This window comes from Sceloporus occidentalis, unplaced genomic scaffold, assembly GCF_023333645.1.
Source record: "Sceloporus occidentalis isolate IW3139 unplaced genomic scaffold, rSceOcc1.0.p SCAF_49, whole genome shotgun sequence".
Lineage (NCBI taxonomy): Eukaryota > Metazoa > Chordata > Lepidosauria > Squamata > Phrynosomatidae > Sceloporus > Sceloporus occidentalis.
Window position 1 is genome coordinate 6,346,343 of NW_028317029.1, and position 16,893 is coordinate 6,363,235.

A 16,893-nucleotide genomic window follows, 5' to 3' on the forward strand; every position below is an offset into this window, starting at 1 on the left:
AGCCCTGTGGTTTCTAGTTATGCCCCTGTATAATGCACAATACGCAACATACGAGACTGTCAATGGCTGCTTGGGCATCAATGGAGCTGTATGTCTATAACATGTGGCTAGAAATCCCATTACTACCTTCTACCTGGATAATTTTTTGGAAAGAGTTATACTCTATAAGTAAGGTTTATCTACAAACATAACATAGTGATCAGAAGCACACATCTTTTGTTAAACTACATTTTTTTATCATGACATAGAAGATTAGACATCTAGATTCACCGTCAATCAGATGACAATTCTTGGAACTCAAAATGTTTGCCTACTATGAGAGTATCACAGTGTTTGACAGACCTGAAAGCCATAATCATTTTTATAGAAGTGATAGAAAATGTGTTTAACTTTTTTACAGACATAACTAAAAAACAGTTACAACATCACATAAAATGTCTTGGTATAGCCTTGGTATGCCCCTGCCTGACAAACAGACATTCATTCTGCTTTAATAGTTTGATATACGCATTTTTTCCATAGTACCTTGATATTTGTTGTGACATCCGAGGTCCCAACGGTTTATGTGACTTCACATCTTTTTCTATATTGGCTCCAGGGCCGGCCCGACAATGGAGCCAAGTGGGGCAACCGCTCCAGGCGGCACTTTTGAAGGGGCGGCACTTTGCCGCCCCAAGCCCTTTTTTTTTTAAAAAAAAAGCGAAAGAGAGAAAGGGGCGCCGAGTGGTTTTCGCTTACCACGATGTCAGTACCCGCTCGGCGCCCCTCTCTCTCTCCTCTGCGGTGAGTCTCCCTGTTCGGTCTCGGTGCCGGCTTGTAATGCTGAGTGCCGGAAGATTTCCTCATAGCCGGCACCGAGACCGAACAGGGAGACTCGCCGCAGGACTGCTGAAAGGTAAGTACAAGGGGGGGGGGGGCAGAGGGAGAGGAAGGGTAGATAATGGGGGGGGGCGGCAGGGACGGAGGGAGAGGAAGGGTAGATAAGGGGGGGGCATTTTAAAATTCGCCCCAGGCGGCATTTTGCCTTGGGCCGGCCCTGATTGGCTCCATAAAAGATACCAACTTCAACTAAAGGCTTCATCTCCTCTTAGGTCAATAAATATCCATTTTCATTTTAAGATGTTTCTATGCCAAGAACAGACCGTTCTACCAGTAGTTTTCTTGTATATTTCCATATTTATCTCCACAGTTGTGTGTTCAAGTCTGTCCTCGCTTAATAATTATTTTAAACAAAGGGGCTACAGCACAGAAGGGCCTTTTAGCCCAAATGAGCCAGTGAGTATTCTGTGAATTCTGAACACTGCGTGGAGCAAGAATTAAAATGAACTCTTCATACGCTCTCTGGGGCCTATTTGAGGTCAAACTCTTCTACTTCCGTAAAAAAAAAAGCTTTTAAGTAGGTTTTACAGATCACATTTCCTTGAACGTTTTAGTAAGAAGGCTGTGGGACAGGTAGGTCCCATGCCATGTATAGATCAAACCACAGTCTAGCAATCAAAATGACGCTTGGGAGAAAATAATGGATGGGATCATTTACTTATGTAGCAGTTATGGAAACTACCCAACTTCGGCTAAACCAAACACAACTGCATACCATTAAATAAATGGGACGATTGGTAATTCAGCTACCCAAGTGATGTAGAATAAGGGAAGCACAATATGCAGCTGCTGGCAATATGTTAAAAGCTTTTCTGCTGGAAATACATTGGGAATATTTCATAAAATACAACTGATATCTTTTATTGTACAGAAACGTCAATGATATTAGTAGCTTATTGTTAAAAATAATAGAGGGCAGTAGGTGAAAATGATTCATGGAGCCAATGACTAACACTCCACAAGTTGTCAGAATCATGGTTATTTATGAATTCTACATGTTGAAGGCCAGTCTTTCACAAATGCAGCAGGGTAGAATGAAAACTTCATCCACGGGGGTGAGTAGGTAAATGAGTCTGTTTTGGCTGTTTTGGCTGTCTATATCCTATATATTAATATGCCAATAATGATATTTTTCACTGGAATTAAGCTGGAATGAAGCACGAAAGTGACTCAATGGAATGGCGCATGGTTGCAGTGACTAGCGGTATAGTCTTGCAATTGTCGCAGTCACATCCGCGTTATTAAGCTACCTTTGGGGCTAAGCATTTTGCTATTTAAACCCAGCTCTTGTTTGGGTAATTTCTAAACATTTGGCATTTGCTTCTTAATTATTGTTGCTAGTACTGTTCAATGCCTAAAACCCTTTCCAAAAATAATACTTGTTATGTGTCATGTGACACAAAATCAGGCACTGATAGGCGGCTGCCATAAAAACTTGGGGTTCTAGAACAGGACTAATGAGCTCTGAGCGATAACACTCCAGTATAACGGACTGGGACACCTGACCTCTGTCCATGGTGCTGATGAGTCTAAGGGGACTTAAAAGTCATCTCCCTGGTATTAGTATAGATGTCCCTGCATCCCTCAAACATAACTATTGCAAGATGGGTGGTAGTTCTTTGCCTTTCTTTGTACCTTGAGAATAGTTAAGTAAACCTCCTTTGGGCTTTAGAAAGATACTACTCCCTACCTACGTTGTTTTTGCTTTCATTTTTATTTTACTTTATCTTACCACAAACTACAACTAAGCAAAGTGAGTGATAACACCATTATCTTTGAGATGTGGTTGTTGAGTATAATGCACAAGTGTATCTAAGCAGAGGAAATATTACTGTAAAAATCCTCCGTTCTTCTGAAGTTAGTAAGTTTACCATTACAGCATCAACGATACAGGATTTTTTTTTACTTTCTTGGGATTTTTTGCCTTCTTTTGGATAGGGAAATATGGGAACTTGTTGGTCTTTGTAAATATCGATGTATGTTTGAGAAACCTGAGACTACCAAGATGAACCATAACTGCTTGTCTTGTAAGACACCCAGTCCTTCCCCATTGAAGAATTGAATTTCCCCTTTTCTATAAGGATTTAGAACAGTGTGTAGGGCTCAATATTTCATTCCAAATATATCTGAAATATATTTCAATGGGTATCAAAAAAGTTAAGAAGAAACTCAAAATAAACCCAAACCTACAGCTTGGGAAACCATTGATTTCAGTAAAGCATACTGTATCTGTGATTTTCTCAAAGGATCGTATTAGATATAATGTATCACAATCATGAAAACACCTCCAGGTTATTTTACGAACCGCTGTCATTTTCTACAAGCGGCTGGTGCCACCGGGAATTTGTCTGAATGAATAAATAAACCAGAACGAGCTGCGCTGCCGAAGGACACTCAACTGGCATCCAATAAATGGCAGCAAAACGCCATTTAACAGAAGCACATACTTTTATGTATAGAATACTGCATTATTGGGGGTTTTATAACTGGTAATGTTAACTGGAAGACACCATCAACTAAATGAATTTATTAAAACTATCTATGACATATGTTTTGTTTTGGTTTTTGTCAATCAACGTAATCATTTTGAAAGTAATTACTTTAAAAGTTCAAGTCATTGCCCGAAGATCCCACCCTTCTTCTCACCCCAATCATGTAAACATTTAAAATTTTACCTGAGAAAACCCTTTCTTTCAAGAAAATGTAAGCTATTTATATATAGTCCGCTTAAGGCAACCTGCGCTTCAGATCACACGATACCAGGGCCAGTCCTAGACCAAGTGGCACCCTAGGCAAACATATTTTCCTGTGCCCCCCTATTCTTTTCTATACATGGCAATACTTTGGAAGCAGAATCAGTCAGTGAAAAAGCTGCTCAGATTAGAGCGCAGAGCAATTATTTGTTTGCGGGGGAAGGTGACCCACGTACACGGGGTGTATCACACCAAGGCACACAAAATAACTGCTCGGCCCCCTGAATGTCACTCTGCATACCACCTTCCTGACTCATATACTCTAACATTATATGCCAACACGCACACTCATTCTGTCTCCCCTGCACTCACACACATTCTAACACCATACACTAGCACTCAAACACTGTACATGGACACCCAACACAGTCTAACACTGTACACTGATAACCCACAGACTCACCACAAACTAACACCCAACACAGTCTACTGTACACTGACACCCCTCAAAAACACACACAAAACCTGTACACTGACAAACACACAGTTTAACATTGTACACTGACACTCTCCACACACGCTGTAACACTGTACATTGTCACCCCGCACAGTCTAGCATTGTACACTAACACACATACACTCATTGTAGTACTGTACACTGACACAGTTTAATGTGTACACTGTCACCCCCATACACACTTATTCTAAGCTTGTATTACTGACACACATGGTTATTTTAACACTGTACACTGACAAACACACTCATTTTAACCAGCGGCAGGTGTGGAAATAGATCATGGTGGGCATTTTCACAGTTGCTGGACTCAGCAAAAGACACTTTGAATTTCTTATATTAAAAACAATACTAAATAGTGCCTCTGGGTTAAACGTGTGTTACACTGAACCAGTCTATTCCTTTTAGGCCCAAAATAGCAATAGTTTTTTTATAATAAAATGCAAATGTTTGAAATACTAACATAACCCTTACATTCTAAAACCTCACGTAACGTATTTAGTAAGTGAAGTTTGGAAACCTTCAATTTATCGACCTCAAAAACAGACCTTGCTATGTAGAGACTAATACTAAATTCACAAGCGGAAGAATCCTAAGAAATCTGCGAATATTTTTCGTTAGCCTTCTTTATGCACTCAAAAATGAAAACATATTACCGTATTTTACAGCGAACGCAAATGAGATTGTGTAATAAAAGCATTTTAGTATATGTGACCATGAAATATGATTTAATACTGAAGGTCTTTCTACAACAAAGCGGAAAGAACGTTCAACGTTAATGCAAAAATCATTACTTACATCCAGTGAGTCTTCATTCACCATAATGAGTGACATCGTTTGAGACACAAGTCTGCATGAGTAAGCTATAAAACATAAAAAAATATATATAACATGTCATACCATGTCAACGAAGTACAGAAAACGAAGACTTTACATACAAGACTGAGATTTAATGACAGGCAGCGGATCATATTGGCGGTATTCTGAAGGATTCCTTAGAGCAGAGATTTATCATGTCACGTCAACAAATCTAAGGATGTGTGTTTAAATGAACACTGTCACATAAACAGAGATTACAGTACGAACGGCGACATAACTGGCATACGAACGGTTCCAGCAGAATTGTCTTCATCAGGCAACCCCATATGCAAATTCATTATTCTCATATTTACCTATGTTAACAGCGGTCTCCTGCTTATCTCCGGTTAAAACCCATATTTTAATTTCGGCTTTCATCAATGTTGCTATAGTCCCGGGAACCCCTCCTTGTAGGCGATCCTCAATAGCTGTAGCGCCAAGCAGCATCAGATCCTGACCAAAACAAAAATACAACACCAAACCCATTTTTTTATGGCTTTGTTTTGCATTGTTTTATGTTAGACGATATACTGTATTTTGTTTCCTGCAGTCACGGATCTGTTTTGGTCATTACCCTTAAACTCCGACCGTTTCAGTGCTTAAGCATGCGTAGCGGTTTCAGTTAAAGGCTGATATCGAACCCTTTGCCAGCATGTGATATAATACACACAGAGTCTGCATTGGAGTAATGAACACACAAAAATCCACAACTAAAGTCAACACTTCATTCCTAGTGCGTACGGCCGCTCCGGCAGGATCTCGTTACTCGCTAGAGACTTCATTTTTATTAATAACAGTCTATGACCTGTAGTTTCCTCCTTTAATCCCTTCCATTTCATTTTAATTATGCCCTCCTGACTGTCAGGTATCCATAACTATTTAGTGGAATCATCAGACAACGTATTAATTGGTTTCATATTTTCAGGAGGCCGTTCTACTCTACTTCATTAAACCCAATCCTCCTGGGAAAAAAAGAGAGAGCCGAAGAATGGAACATTTAAGGTTTTACAAGTAAAACAACAAAATATTAATTTGGTGTCCCACAGTCCAAAGCTGTAATAGCATATGATGATATATATATATATATATATATATATATATACATACATACAACAGAAAGTATTTGTAAACTATATCTCTGGGCCCAGATGATTTTATAGCCTATGGGGAAATTAAACGACTGCACATATTTAGACAGTTATCTGAGTGCAATAACAAATTATCTTAAAATATAGAATTACGTTAAGACTCTAGGGGCTTATTCACTAAAGGGAGAGATGGCAAGAGAGTTGCGGTTTTAACTATCTCACTTAAGTATTCATTATGAAAGGGCCGACACTAACTTTCCTTTGCTTAAAGGTCAGAGCCTTCCCTGTATACCCAATGTATTCACTGTGTAAAGAGACTTAAGAAAGTTCCCCAATTACGAAGACGACCAGGGTTCGCTCATCATAATGCATAGGAAAGTCAATGAGTTAAAATCACAACTCTCCTACAAAATAATCCCTTTAGTGAATAAGCCCCTAGTTCTTGAGCATCTGAAATATTTAGTAAGGTTTAGGTCCGTTACTCTTTGGGAACTCACCTTCTCAATAATCTCATAGCATTCTTCAAGTTTCTGAGTTCTGTCCTTAAGGACTACACTGACTTCATTATAAACCTTCATCCATTCCTCATAGCTCGATTCCGACAGGTCAGCATACGCAATGCACAATGTTCTTAATCCTTCAATAAATAAGTGTTAAAGGAATGTGTTAAAAGTTTTCTATTTCGCTCATTAGGAAGTCTCCAAAAAAGAGCGGAAGCTGCGCATGCCAGAAGGTGAAAGTTCTGACTCTGGTACACAATGCAGAAGTATTTGCCTCAAAATAGCTTGTCAGTGCCCCCGAACAGCTTGTATTGCTATTGCAATCAATCACAACGATTGCAATATCTGTAGGAAACATAAAAGAACGCTTACCTTCCGATGCAAACTGTTCGAGATGATTTAGCGTAAGTTCCATATACTGCGACTCTCTTGATAACCTTTCGAAAATAACATTATCCTAAAAACAAAACAATGAAAAAAAGAACAAGTTGTTAAAATGCCAAGTACCCCTCTATAAACTCCTATATCCACATCAAAGTACGTCAAAGTAGCTTGGTCCTAAATGACTGCTGCCGTGCCGTTAACTCCTTATTGTCCACAGCTGTACGATATATATATATATAATATATATTTTTTGAAAACACTTTTTAAAAAATGAATTGTAAAAATCTGTATTACTTGTATGTTCAGAGGGTTAGAGGTCTCTGTTACAGTGATAGTGAGCTACAGGACAGCAGTCGCTAAGCCTATAAAATGAACCATTGAGAATTCTCTACAAGTGCGGAGGAACTATCCCAACAAAAAGTTTTTGACATATTTTACATTACTACAGAAACAGCTAGCTTCGGTGGCCAAAGAAGAGAAAAATATAAAACATACAGTTATTAATTGTTTTATATCCAGCAGCGCTGTACAATGGGTAAACATGACATAAGCAGTAGTGCATCACGCTACAGTCTGAATTATACAATACAATGTTACACGACACAATTAACGTCTTCTACGGCCATAAAAAGTAGCCTGGCACCCATCACACTCAACAGTGCCGAACAATGGGCAAATAGGACATGAGAACGTACATACATCACATACCAATTTGGACTTATAGACACAAACGGCGAGCAGGGACGTCCTTAAACAAGCTTAAATAATTCTGAGTATAGAAAAGTATATATGATCACTAATATGTATTAATAGGTGTGATTAAAACAAACAAGTTTTGAGTCAAAAAAGTGAAAACTGATCCGACCAATGATAATGGTGGCTCCCTATCGATTTATGTTTAACTTCTCAGCAAAAAAGAAGTACAGAATGAGTTCTTAATATAACTCACATATCTTTTTTAATGTGTTAAGTAACAAACGCCCTTAGGCGTAAGCATTTCTTTAAAGGCAGCTACGTCACAGTGTAGCCATCGCTGACTTCTTTCAGCTCTACATGAGAATGGAGGAATTCCAAAGAAATGTACCAGATTATAAAAGTGCCGCGAGTCTTAACGCGGTTGATAGGTTTGATATATATGTAAAATGTTTAATGGAAATGGATGCTTTATCTTAGCATTGTAGACAAATGAAATAGAGACAAAAGGCTTTTTGGGGAGAGTGTTTCTGGTTTCTCTCCGGTCTACAGGCGTAATAAGTCATTTTGACATGGAGGATAAACTCATTGTATAAATCATAGAAGTAATAAAAATATGCATAGGGGTGGTTACCATAAAATCTACGAGTGAGCGAGCTAACATAAGGACATTTCACCGGCATAAATTACTGGGGGATCAGACTTTTTCTTTTAAGGGATAAAACTTTATTTTATTGGCTGGGCTTCAGATAAAAATAACCAAAAAAAATGTTTTAAGCTCAGTCTACACTGATAATCATAATATAAGACTGAAAGAATAAGGATGAATAATATCATAAATAATTGGCTGCTACCAAGCCAGTGAAGCGTACAGCAGGAGATTAAAAATAATATTTATAATATTTTTATAATAATTTTACATAATGGTACAGAGTATCAACAAGGATGCCCAGGGCCAAAATAAAGTGAATAAAATGAATAATGATAACAGAGGCGTCACAGGGAGGGGGAGATTTGACATATTACCATTGGAAATAGGTATATGCTGGGGCAGCGCTTGCCTCCCATCACTAGTGATATTATTATCTTTTATTTATATAGAGCTACAGAGCTTTTTACAGGACACATGTTAAAAGGGTCTGACAAAACTAGAACGGAAATACTAAGACAAACCGATATATTAGCTAAAGAGGGCAAGCTAAAGGATCTAAACAAAAACAAACAAACAAAATACAATAGGAAAGGTTATTTGGGGTTTACAAGGAGCAGTTTTGTTGCCAGGTTTTAATAGGAGTCTTATCAGTTTAGTACGTTTTAAAAGTTGTGTTTTCACCATAATAACCAATGGAAGGACCCTGCTGACTGCACCAGCCTATTGGCTACAAGGTTGATGGGACTACTTTTTGTGGTTTTTACCAGAATTGTTCTTAAGACCAAGTCTCCGTGTTTGGTGCCCTGCCAAGCCCCCAATCGCAGCGAGATCGCAGAGCTAATATTGTGCGAATGTTGTGCCTGGTAACATTCTTCAGTTAGGATCATTTGAAATGATGTTAATGAAAATATGCTTTATCCAAGGTGATCATTAGCGAAGTACTTTGAGATTTCCTCTCTATTTCTTGCGGAGACTTCGAATGAAGCATATACATGGTGGTACCGCTTACATGACTGTACAAAACCAGTACAGCTGGCCCATGGGAAAAACCGCAAGGGGCTTTTAAGTCTGAATCAAAGTCTCACTGTTAGTGGGTAGAAAAACAATGAACATCGCATTACAAATATCTCCCCAATGAGCCAAAGGTAATGTCCAAAAACAAAAAAAAGCCTCAGACCCTTGGAGAGGTGTAGTCATCTTCACCACGAAGTTTAATGAACCAATACTCTGGAAAGACATATTACACTATGAATAACAGAAACAAAATGCTTTGTAATATTATACAAAATGGATGGAGTGGAGGTTAGTCAGACCTGTGGTTACATTTTCTTGCCAGACATTTAACATCAATTATTTTTTAAAGAAAAGTTATGTTCTTGCTTGTAGCAAACATAACACCGCTGAATAATAACAAACATACGTTGTTCCTGTCTATTCCATTACTATTTGTGGACAATTTTAGGAGACCCCTTTAGGAGACCCTCTTTGGAACCCATATCTTCTAGGTGCTCAGAACATTTATTGGTATTTGTCATTATCACAATGTTTGCAGACACAATGCCTTTATAAACAACATAAAAAGTAGGGACATAGAATTTGACAGCAGATAAGAATCAGTCGGCTCCTCTGGATTCAGAACAGCTTCATGTCTATTTCATGGATGTTTAAATGCCCTCACTGTGGAAGCCTCTACCACTTTTGAAGGGAGGCAGTTCCCTTTATCCTCAAACTTTCTTACTTTACATCTAAACCCTATAGTTTTAGATTATGACCTCTTGCTTTAACATTTTACGTCTTTAAAATAAATGTTTGGGTTTTTTTATAAATTAATTTATATAAGTAAAATACGTAAGAAGAACAATCTTCTTCTAAACGCCTTACCAACTGTCATCAATATGCTATTAAAAATACCTATGTCGGGGGACCCCGGTTAGCTGCATCTGACGCAGGTCCCACAGCTGTCCTCGGCTCCAGCTGGCTAAAATGGGGAAGGTCTGTCTTCATGTACAGTGGGCTCTTACATCGTTTAAGGTGGTCAGAAGCTCGACTATGCAATCCTTATTTCGGTTACATCTGTTTGCCCTGTTCTATGTTGTAACCTGTACATGCGCCAGCTGCCCTATCTCATCTGTCCTGACCCCTTCCTTTGGACTGGCTACCTTGGCCGCTGGCAAGTTATTTTGGACTTCTGCTGGTCAGCAAAATATACATTTCTTAAAATCTGTCGCATTATGACCAGCTATATCTTTCTTCTTCCATAGCCAGTTGGGTGTTCTGTTAACTCTCACAGCCATGTGCTTTCATTCATTTCTCTTTAGACTCCATACTCCATAGATTTGGGGTAATGTATCTTTGGTATCTGCACTTTTTTTTTACCAAATTACATTGAAAGAACAAAACATAAAAAACTTACCGCTCCTTTACAGTAAAGACGGAGATTTCCAGATGGAGTTCGGACAACTACAGACATCCTTTTCCTATTGCTGAGCAATGGACAAAAAAACCAAACAATAATGATCATTACTTTGAAGACAATCGCACCTTTTCATTATCGTGTTGGACTGGCAAGTTACCATTCAATACACTAGAACCACAGCCTCTCAGTAACTACGCTGCTGGTTTAACTGGAGTCTTAGAGTTGACAAATAATAATTGTAAAGAGCTAACAATGGTAATGTGTTATGTGGGGGCTGGAGTCAGAAAGAGGACAGGGTAACGAAAATATAAAATCTAAAGAATTTAATTTCGGTATATACACATGAAAACAAAATCATATAAAAATATCAGTAATCCTAAAGATTCTAGGATCACCCGTATTTTTACATGATTTTGTTTTTATCTATTTACTGAAATGTATTAAATTCTTTTATATTTCCATTACCCTGTCCTCTTTCTGACTCCAGCCCCCAACGTTACAATATTACCATTATTGCGCTGTACCTTCTGTTAAGAGTTGGGCACACGCTTGTTGGTGTTATTTGGAGCAGCTAAACCTTCCATTCTACTATCCTACTGACTATTTCCCGATTTTTTGGGGCGCAAATTTACACCAAACATTTTTCTAAGGAGCTAACATACTGCGCAGAGAAAATGTTGCATTGTGGCCAACAGCTCCAAGTTAGCAGGGGCAGTTCTAACAACCTGGCAAAGGTCCCAGCTGTCCGCTGCCCTGTCAGAAGAGAATGGCAGAAGTTGGCTATTCCTTGATAATTCATAAAAAGTGACATCATAAAACTGCGTGTTGTCATTTCACAGTATGCATCACTTGGGTTGATGTAATTGTGATTGTATTACTGCTCATGAGGGCAATTGCTTGTTGCCCTTATCCTGAATCTGCCCAATTGACAAATTATGTCATGTGCCCTTGCTTGTCCTTCCGAGGTGAGGTTTGTTTTTTTTCGCCTGGGCCAAGACGATATTTCTATACAGACTTGAAAATGTATATTATTTGGTAAGGAACACTTGCCAATAATCCATCAGTGAGATACAAAGAGTGCGATACATTGTAGAATGTTCTGTGACATAATAGCAATTGTGGTTTTTCCTGCAATTAATTACTCTTTCCATTTTTCTTGAACAAAAAATGCACACAAGTGTCCTTTTTACTCGCATTGTAAATTTTGTGTAAAAAAAAAAAAAGGGCTTAAAAAAAACCCCTCACAAATAATCTCCTATTAATTCTCTCCTATTCAGTTTATGCAAGTAAAATCATGTCAAGAAATGTGTGCTTCATCTCATTTAACCCCCCCAAGTCCTCCGGTTCATTATTCATGGTTAAAATGTCCATCTGCTTGTCAACTGAACTCAGCATGATTCCTCCTGGAATTCTACTGGATTTAATATAAAAAGTAAAGACACCAGCAGAGCTCGACCGAATCGCCCTGGGACCGGCGGCTGTAGAGAACTGCTGAGTTCCTGTTGATTTAAGGAGAAACGTTCTTTTAAGTTAACTCACTGTCAACTCGGCCAAAGTTTGGACTGAGAAGAGCTCTTTGAAGCACCGGAGAAGCATCGCCTTTATTAAATCATCCAAAGAATTTAAAACATGGTTTTACACGCATCATATATCTTCAATTACCAGCTTATTTAGTATATTGGTGGTTTGTTTTCCTTATAAATTTCAGCAGGACACAGAGGATAACTTATACCCCCTGTATTGTATTTCTGAGCTAGCATTTCACAGGACACAGTTGCACCCATCACTCAAACTGCCCCCCCCTTGGGTTAACTCAGGCAGAATACAACATGATGACCCCTACTCCACATCAGAACACGTGGGATTAACCCACTCATACGCCTGATGCATGAGTACGAATTTGGGTAACAGCATACAACCACAAATTAAGGATAATTTATCCTATTCCTTGGCATAAGCCGACTACGGAAAGTTAGGCATCTGTAACGCTTGAAGAATAAGCCGGCTATTCGTAAATCGCTAATAATACCGTTTCGATTTTTCTGTAAAAGTTTAACAAAATCGGAAAATTCTTCCCAGATGCATCCTAAAAAATATGCAAGAATATACCGGCTATTTATTTTATTCACACTTTTTTCTGTCCAATCAGATGTATTAGGATTTCAAAACAGAGAATAGAGAGGAATTATAGTAGACTTTAATAATAAGCAATTCGTTATTATTTTTAGCTATGGTTTATTATACTTAAACATTACACGCGAAAAAAGATATTGGAGGTATGCTTTCATTTGGCTTAAATATTTCCTTGTGGTAAGAGGGGGTAATCTGAACCTATACTATGCTCCTTCCCCAACCATTAAATAATACATTACTCATACATAGGATTGGACTGAATTTGGATTAAAAATAGATCGAGAGGGACAACGGGGAGCCGTCTAGGTAGGCAAAGAAATCATTGATACATGATGTATACAGTTACCTAGAGAATTCCAGAACGTTAAGTATTTCAAAGCTCTGTTCCTTTCCCATCTAGGCAAAAATGAAAAAAAAAAATTACAAGGTTTAGTTTATTTTCAAGTAAATTGCAAAATATAACAAGAATATTGAGGTAAGAGCGCCACCTTCTGACAAACTAAAAAAAAAGCATAGCAAAGGGACAAAATAGGCTTTATTCTTATTATTTATTTTGAAGCTTTCTTTAATATTTGTAGATTATTTAACTAACCAATAATTTTAACAAGTAGTATTTTAAATGCCATATAATTATGTATCATAAATAAATCAGGCTAGGAGTTTACCAACATATTTAAGTAGCTGGTATATAACGACTGCTCAGGACGCTGAAAAAAATGTCTTAAGCTAAAATGATTCAATGTAAATTACTGTTATTATTATTTTTTTTATTAAAATCTGAGTAAGGAGCAGGTACATGGTAAAACGAGGGGTTAAATGTACGGTGTATATAGTACACATAGTACATAGGACATATTGCGGCTGGATGCCCTAAATCATTTGTTATTATAAGAAATATAAATAATATGATATGCTTATCCTATCCCATGTTACCGTATACACTCACATACATGCTGCTACATCAGTCATTTTCTTTAACGTGTGACTTTTTTTATATATTTTATTTTGTTTGAAGAGGTCAATTAAACTCTAAACTGTACATAGTATGGATATAAAGTGTGTTAAAGTTAAACTACATGGTATTTAACACGAGTACAACTACATACAGTATTTATGGACATTTTCAACTTCAAACAGTTCCGCTAATGCGCTTGCTTTTTATTTAATGTACGCTTTCTTTGTAGAACAGAGGGTTACAGTATCTTTCAATAACCCATGTCCTCGAAGGTTATGTTATGTTATGCTTGGCGGCTTCTACGGTAGAGGCCATAATGTTCCTGATGATAACGCTTATAGCATTGGAATTATATTATATATAAGTGCAAATTATCAAATCTAAACCCCGCACTGAGATAACACACACATGCATTAAACCAGAAAATTATCTGTGATGATGATAAAGAGACTTTGAAGCATAGCAGGGAACACATACAGTACATGTGCTTCTGTACTGCTTTCTTCAGATACATGCTATCTAGGGGTTAACATATTGCCGTATCAAACAAGGATACATTACCCGCCATCCAGTTTATCACTGGACTTACCAGCTGAACATTATATATTGTAATATAACATGATTATATATTATTATATTATTATATGTCCAGACTATATAGCTACATAGTGTCATTTAGAGCATTATGTTAATCACATGCTTTGCTGTCTTTATAACCATGAAAAAAATCCCATGTTACTGAAAAAAAGTTACGGTTATGTCATTTATGACAATTTGTAACACTCTTTAGTCTAAAAAAAACTAGCAATATAAACAATATTATAGAGTGCTAATTTTACCAATTAAGTGTTATTTTCTTGTCTGATTATGCACTTAATATATCTATAGTGACAGTTTACAACTGACAATTAGACATACACTGAAGGGCTTATTCACTAAAGAGAGCTTGTGATTTCAAATCCCCTCTCTTCACTTTTCATTAGAAAGGTCATCCCTAGAACATTTCTCAAGCAAGAAGTTCAGAGGGTAACTTAACTATACATTACACAGGGCAAGCCAAACTGCTCCTGGGGCAGGAGCTCACTGAGGTTGACCCTTTATAATGTACAATGAGGTCAAGGAGCTGACCTGAAAGGTCCCGTCAACTCTCCCCTTAGTGAATAAACCCTTGAGAGTACCGATGAGTTCTCGTTTATACTTACAGCATCAATAATGACTGAATGTGGAGTCCGACCAGTGAAGGTGTAACCCAACTTTCTTGCACCTTTTACTAATGCTCCCTCATCTGTAGAAATAAAAGGGTGTCCAAATAAATGTAGCAGTTTGGTTTTAGCAGTTTAGTAAGAGAGAGAGGAGGAAAAAATAGAACAACAGGACCATGTGCCCTGTGTTCTGAGATGAAATGATTGTTGGATCTTATTCTCTTCCATGGACCTGAGAAGCAGCGTTTAGAAGTTAGTTGGGCTAATCTCTTCCACAATATCAGTGCAGAGAAGCCATGAATATATTTGCACGTTTTCTATTTCTTGGAGGAGCATACAAATGATCCACCCTTCAACAATTAGACTTTCTGGACTGCCAAATGAATCTGTGCTTCCAAACACTGATTCTCCAAGAAGAGCAAGAGGGGTTCTACTCAAACAAGAACTGGATTTTCATTTGTATTATTATTTTTATTATTATTATTATTATTATTTAATTCTTTATTTCAATGTTCCTCTTAAGCCAACGCTGACCTGGAGAAGAAGCTTGGTAGATGATGTTATCTCCGTCCTTTTCCGGGACTACAGTGTGACACACAGCCAGCAAAGTCAGGAATTCTCGAATCACAGCTGCTGAAGGCTAAAAAACAAAACACAAAAATAGTCGGGGTATCACCAAAATGTTATAATCCGCTCTCCAAAACCTATGTTCCTTCCATCGTACCCCTCTTTTACCTCCTAATAGATTGTAAGCTCACAAGAGCAGGGCCCCTTTCCTCCTTCTATACCCGCATGTCTTAACATGTGATAATCTTATAGTCAAGTTATACGTTTTCAGTTATAATGTCATTGTTAAATTTCACTGCTGGTGCTCTATAAATAAATGTAATGTCATGTAATAAATATATATATATATATATATGAATATATATATATATATGTATATATATATATATATATATATATATATATATATATATATATGAAGTCCAAAATTAACAATTGCACTCCAATCACCACTTTTTCTGCCCGGTGCCAAGTAGCTGCACCAGCAAATCATATAACATCCAAAAATAGTTACCGGCACTCCAGGGACTTCTTTAAATAATCACTTGAGAAACTCCAGTTTTCCAATCTATTTTTGGATGTTATATATGTATATATTTTTATTTTTTTATTTTATTTTTTTATTGTTATTTTGCTCAAATAACATACTTTATAATGACATGTGGTATTTTTCGCTACTTCGGATACAACAACCTTTTTCTGATTAAGTACAAAAGCATTCCTAACGGGTGAGTAACCCCTACCCGAGCACAGGATTAAAAATAAAGGTAGAAGCTAGACAGCCGCCATTCTTCCTCTGTACAGACTGATACCCCGTCGCCTCTTACTGTGAAGTCCTATCGTTTTAAAAATATGAAGACAGCGTGTAGCTAGCTTCTCTATAATATATAAGGTTTCTTTTAGATTTTTGGTCCACTTTAAGAGGCAAGATTTGATTTGGGCTTCTGCTGTCACGTCCATCATATACAGCGCACTAATTTCCTACAGATGTGCTGGATGTATTGGCATTAGGATACATTCTATAGGGCAAAAGGGGAAAAATACTTGCAGGTCAAAGGCAAAGCATTATATACCATAAGGATTACTCTGCGTTACCTAGAAGGAAAGCTATGTGTGTGTAAGTAACACTATAGATAAGGGAGAATCTTATGGAACGAGCTACGACAGTCCCCAAGCTGTCAGAATCACCTCTGGTGAACAGAATCCCATTCCTAACGAACGTTCTTCATACATAGCAGATCTCATGCGGAGACGCAGCAGGAGGCACGCCTTACGCTAACGCGTGATATGTAACCTTATATATCTAGACACTTTCAGCAAACAAGGAATGCTTCAGATGCCATCCACCCAAACCGTAAG

The 16,893-nt window shown here is 37.7% G+C and overlaps 1 protein-coding gene across 2 annotated transcripts in view; it reads right to left on the reverse strand.

Moving 5' to 3' along the window:
• LOC149288965 (phospholipid-transporting ATPase IB-like) overlaps positions 1 to 16,893 on the reverse strand; it is a 232,119-nt gene that overhangs the window by 169,572 nt on the left and 45,654 nt on the right. For both annotated transcript variants that reach the window (XM_089491122.1, XM_089491123.1), the window contains exons 16-23: positions 15,502 to 15,607; positions 14,968 to 15,050; positions 13,157 to 13,206; positions 10,675 to 10,744; positions 6,905 to 6,989; positions 6,530 to 6,669; positions 5,259 to 5,397; positions 4,885 to 4,949 (exon numbers count right to left, since the gene is read on the reverse strand). In XM_089491122.1, the coding sequence (XP_089347248.1) occupies positions 4,885 to 4,949; positions 5,259 to 5,397; positions 6,530 to 6,669; positions 6,905 to 6,989; positions 10,675 to 10,744; positions 13,157 to 13,206; positions 14,968 to 15,050; positions 15,502 to 15,607 (738 nt within the window). The remainder of the gene's footprint in view (positions 1 to 4,884; positions 4,950 to 5,258; positions 5,398 to 6,529; positions 6,670 to 6,904; positions 6,990 to 10,674; positions 10,745 to 13,156; positions 13,207 to 14,967; positions 15,051 to 15,501; positions 15,608 to 16,893) is intronic.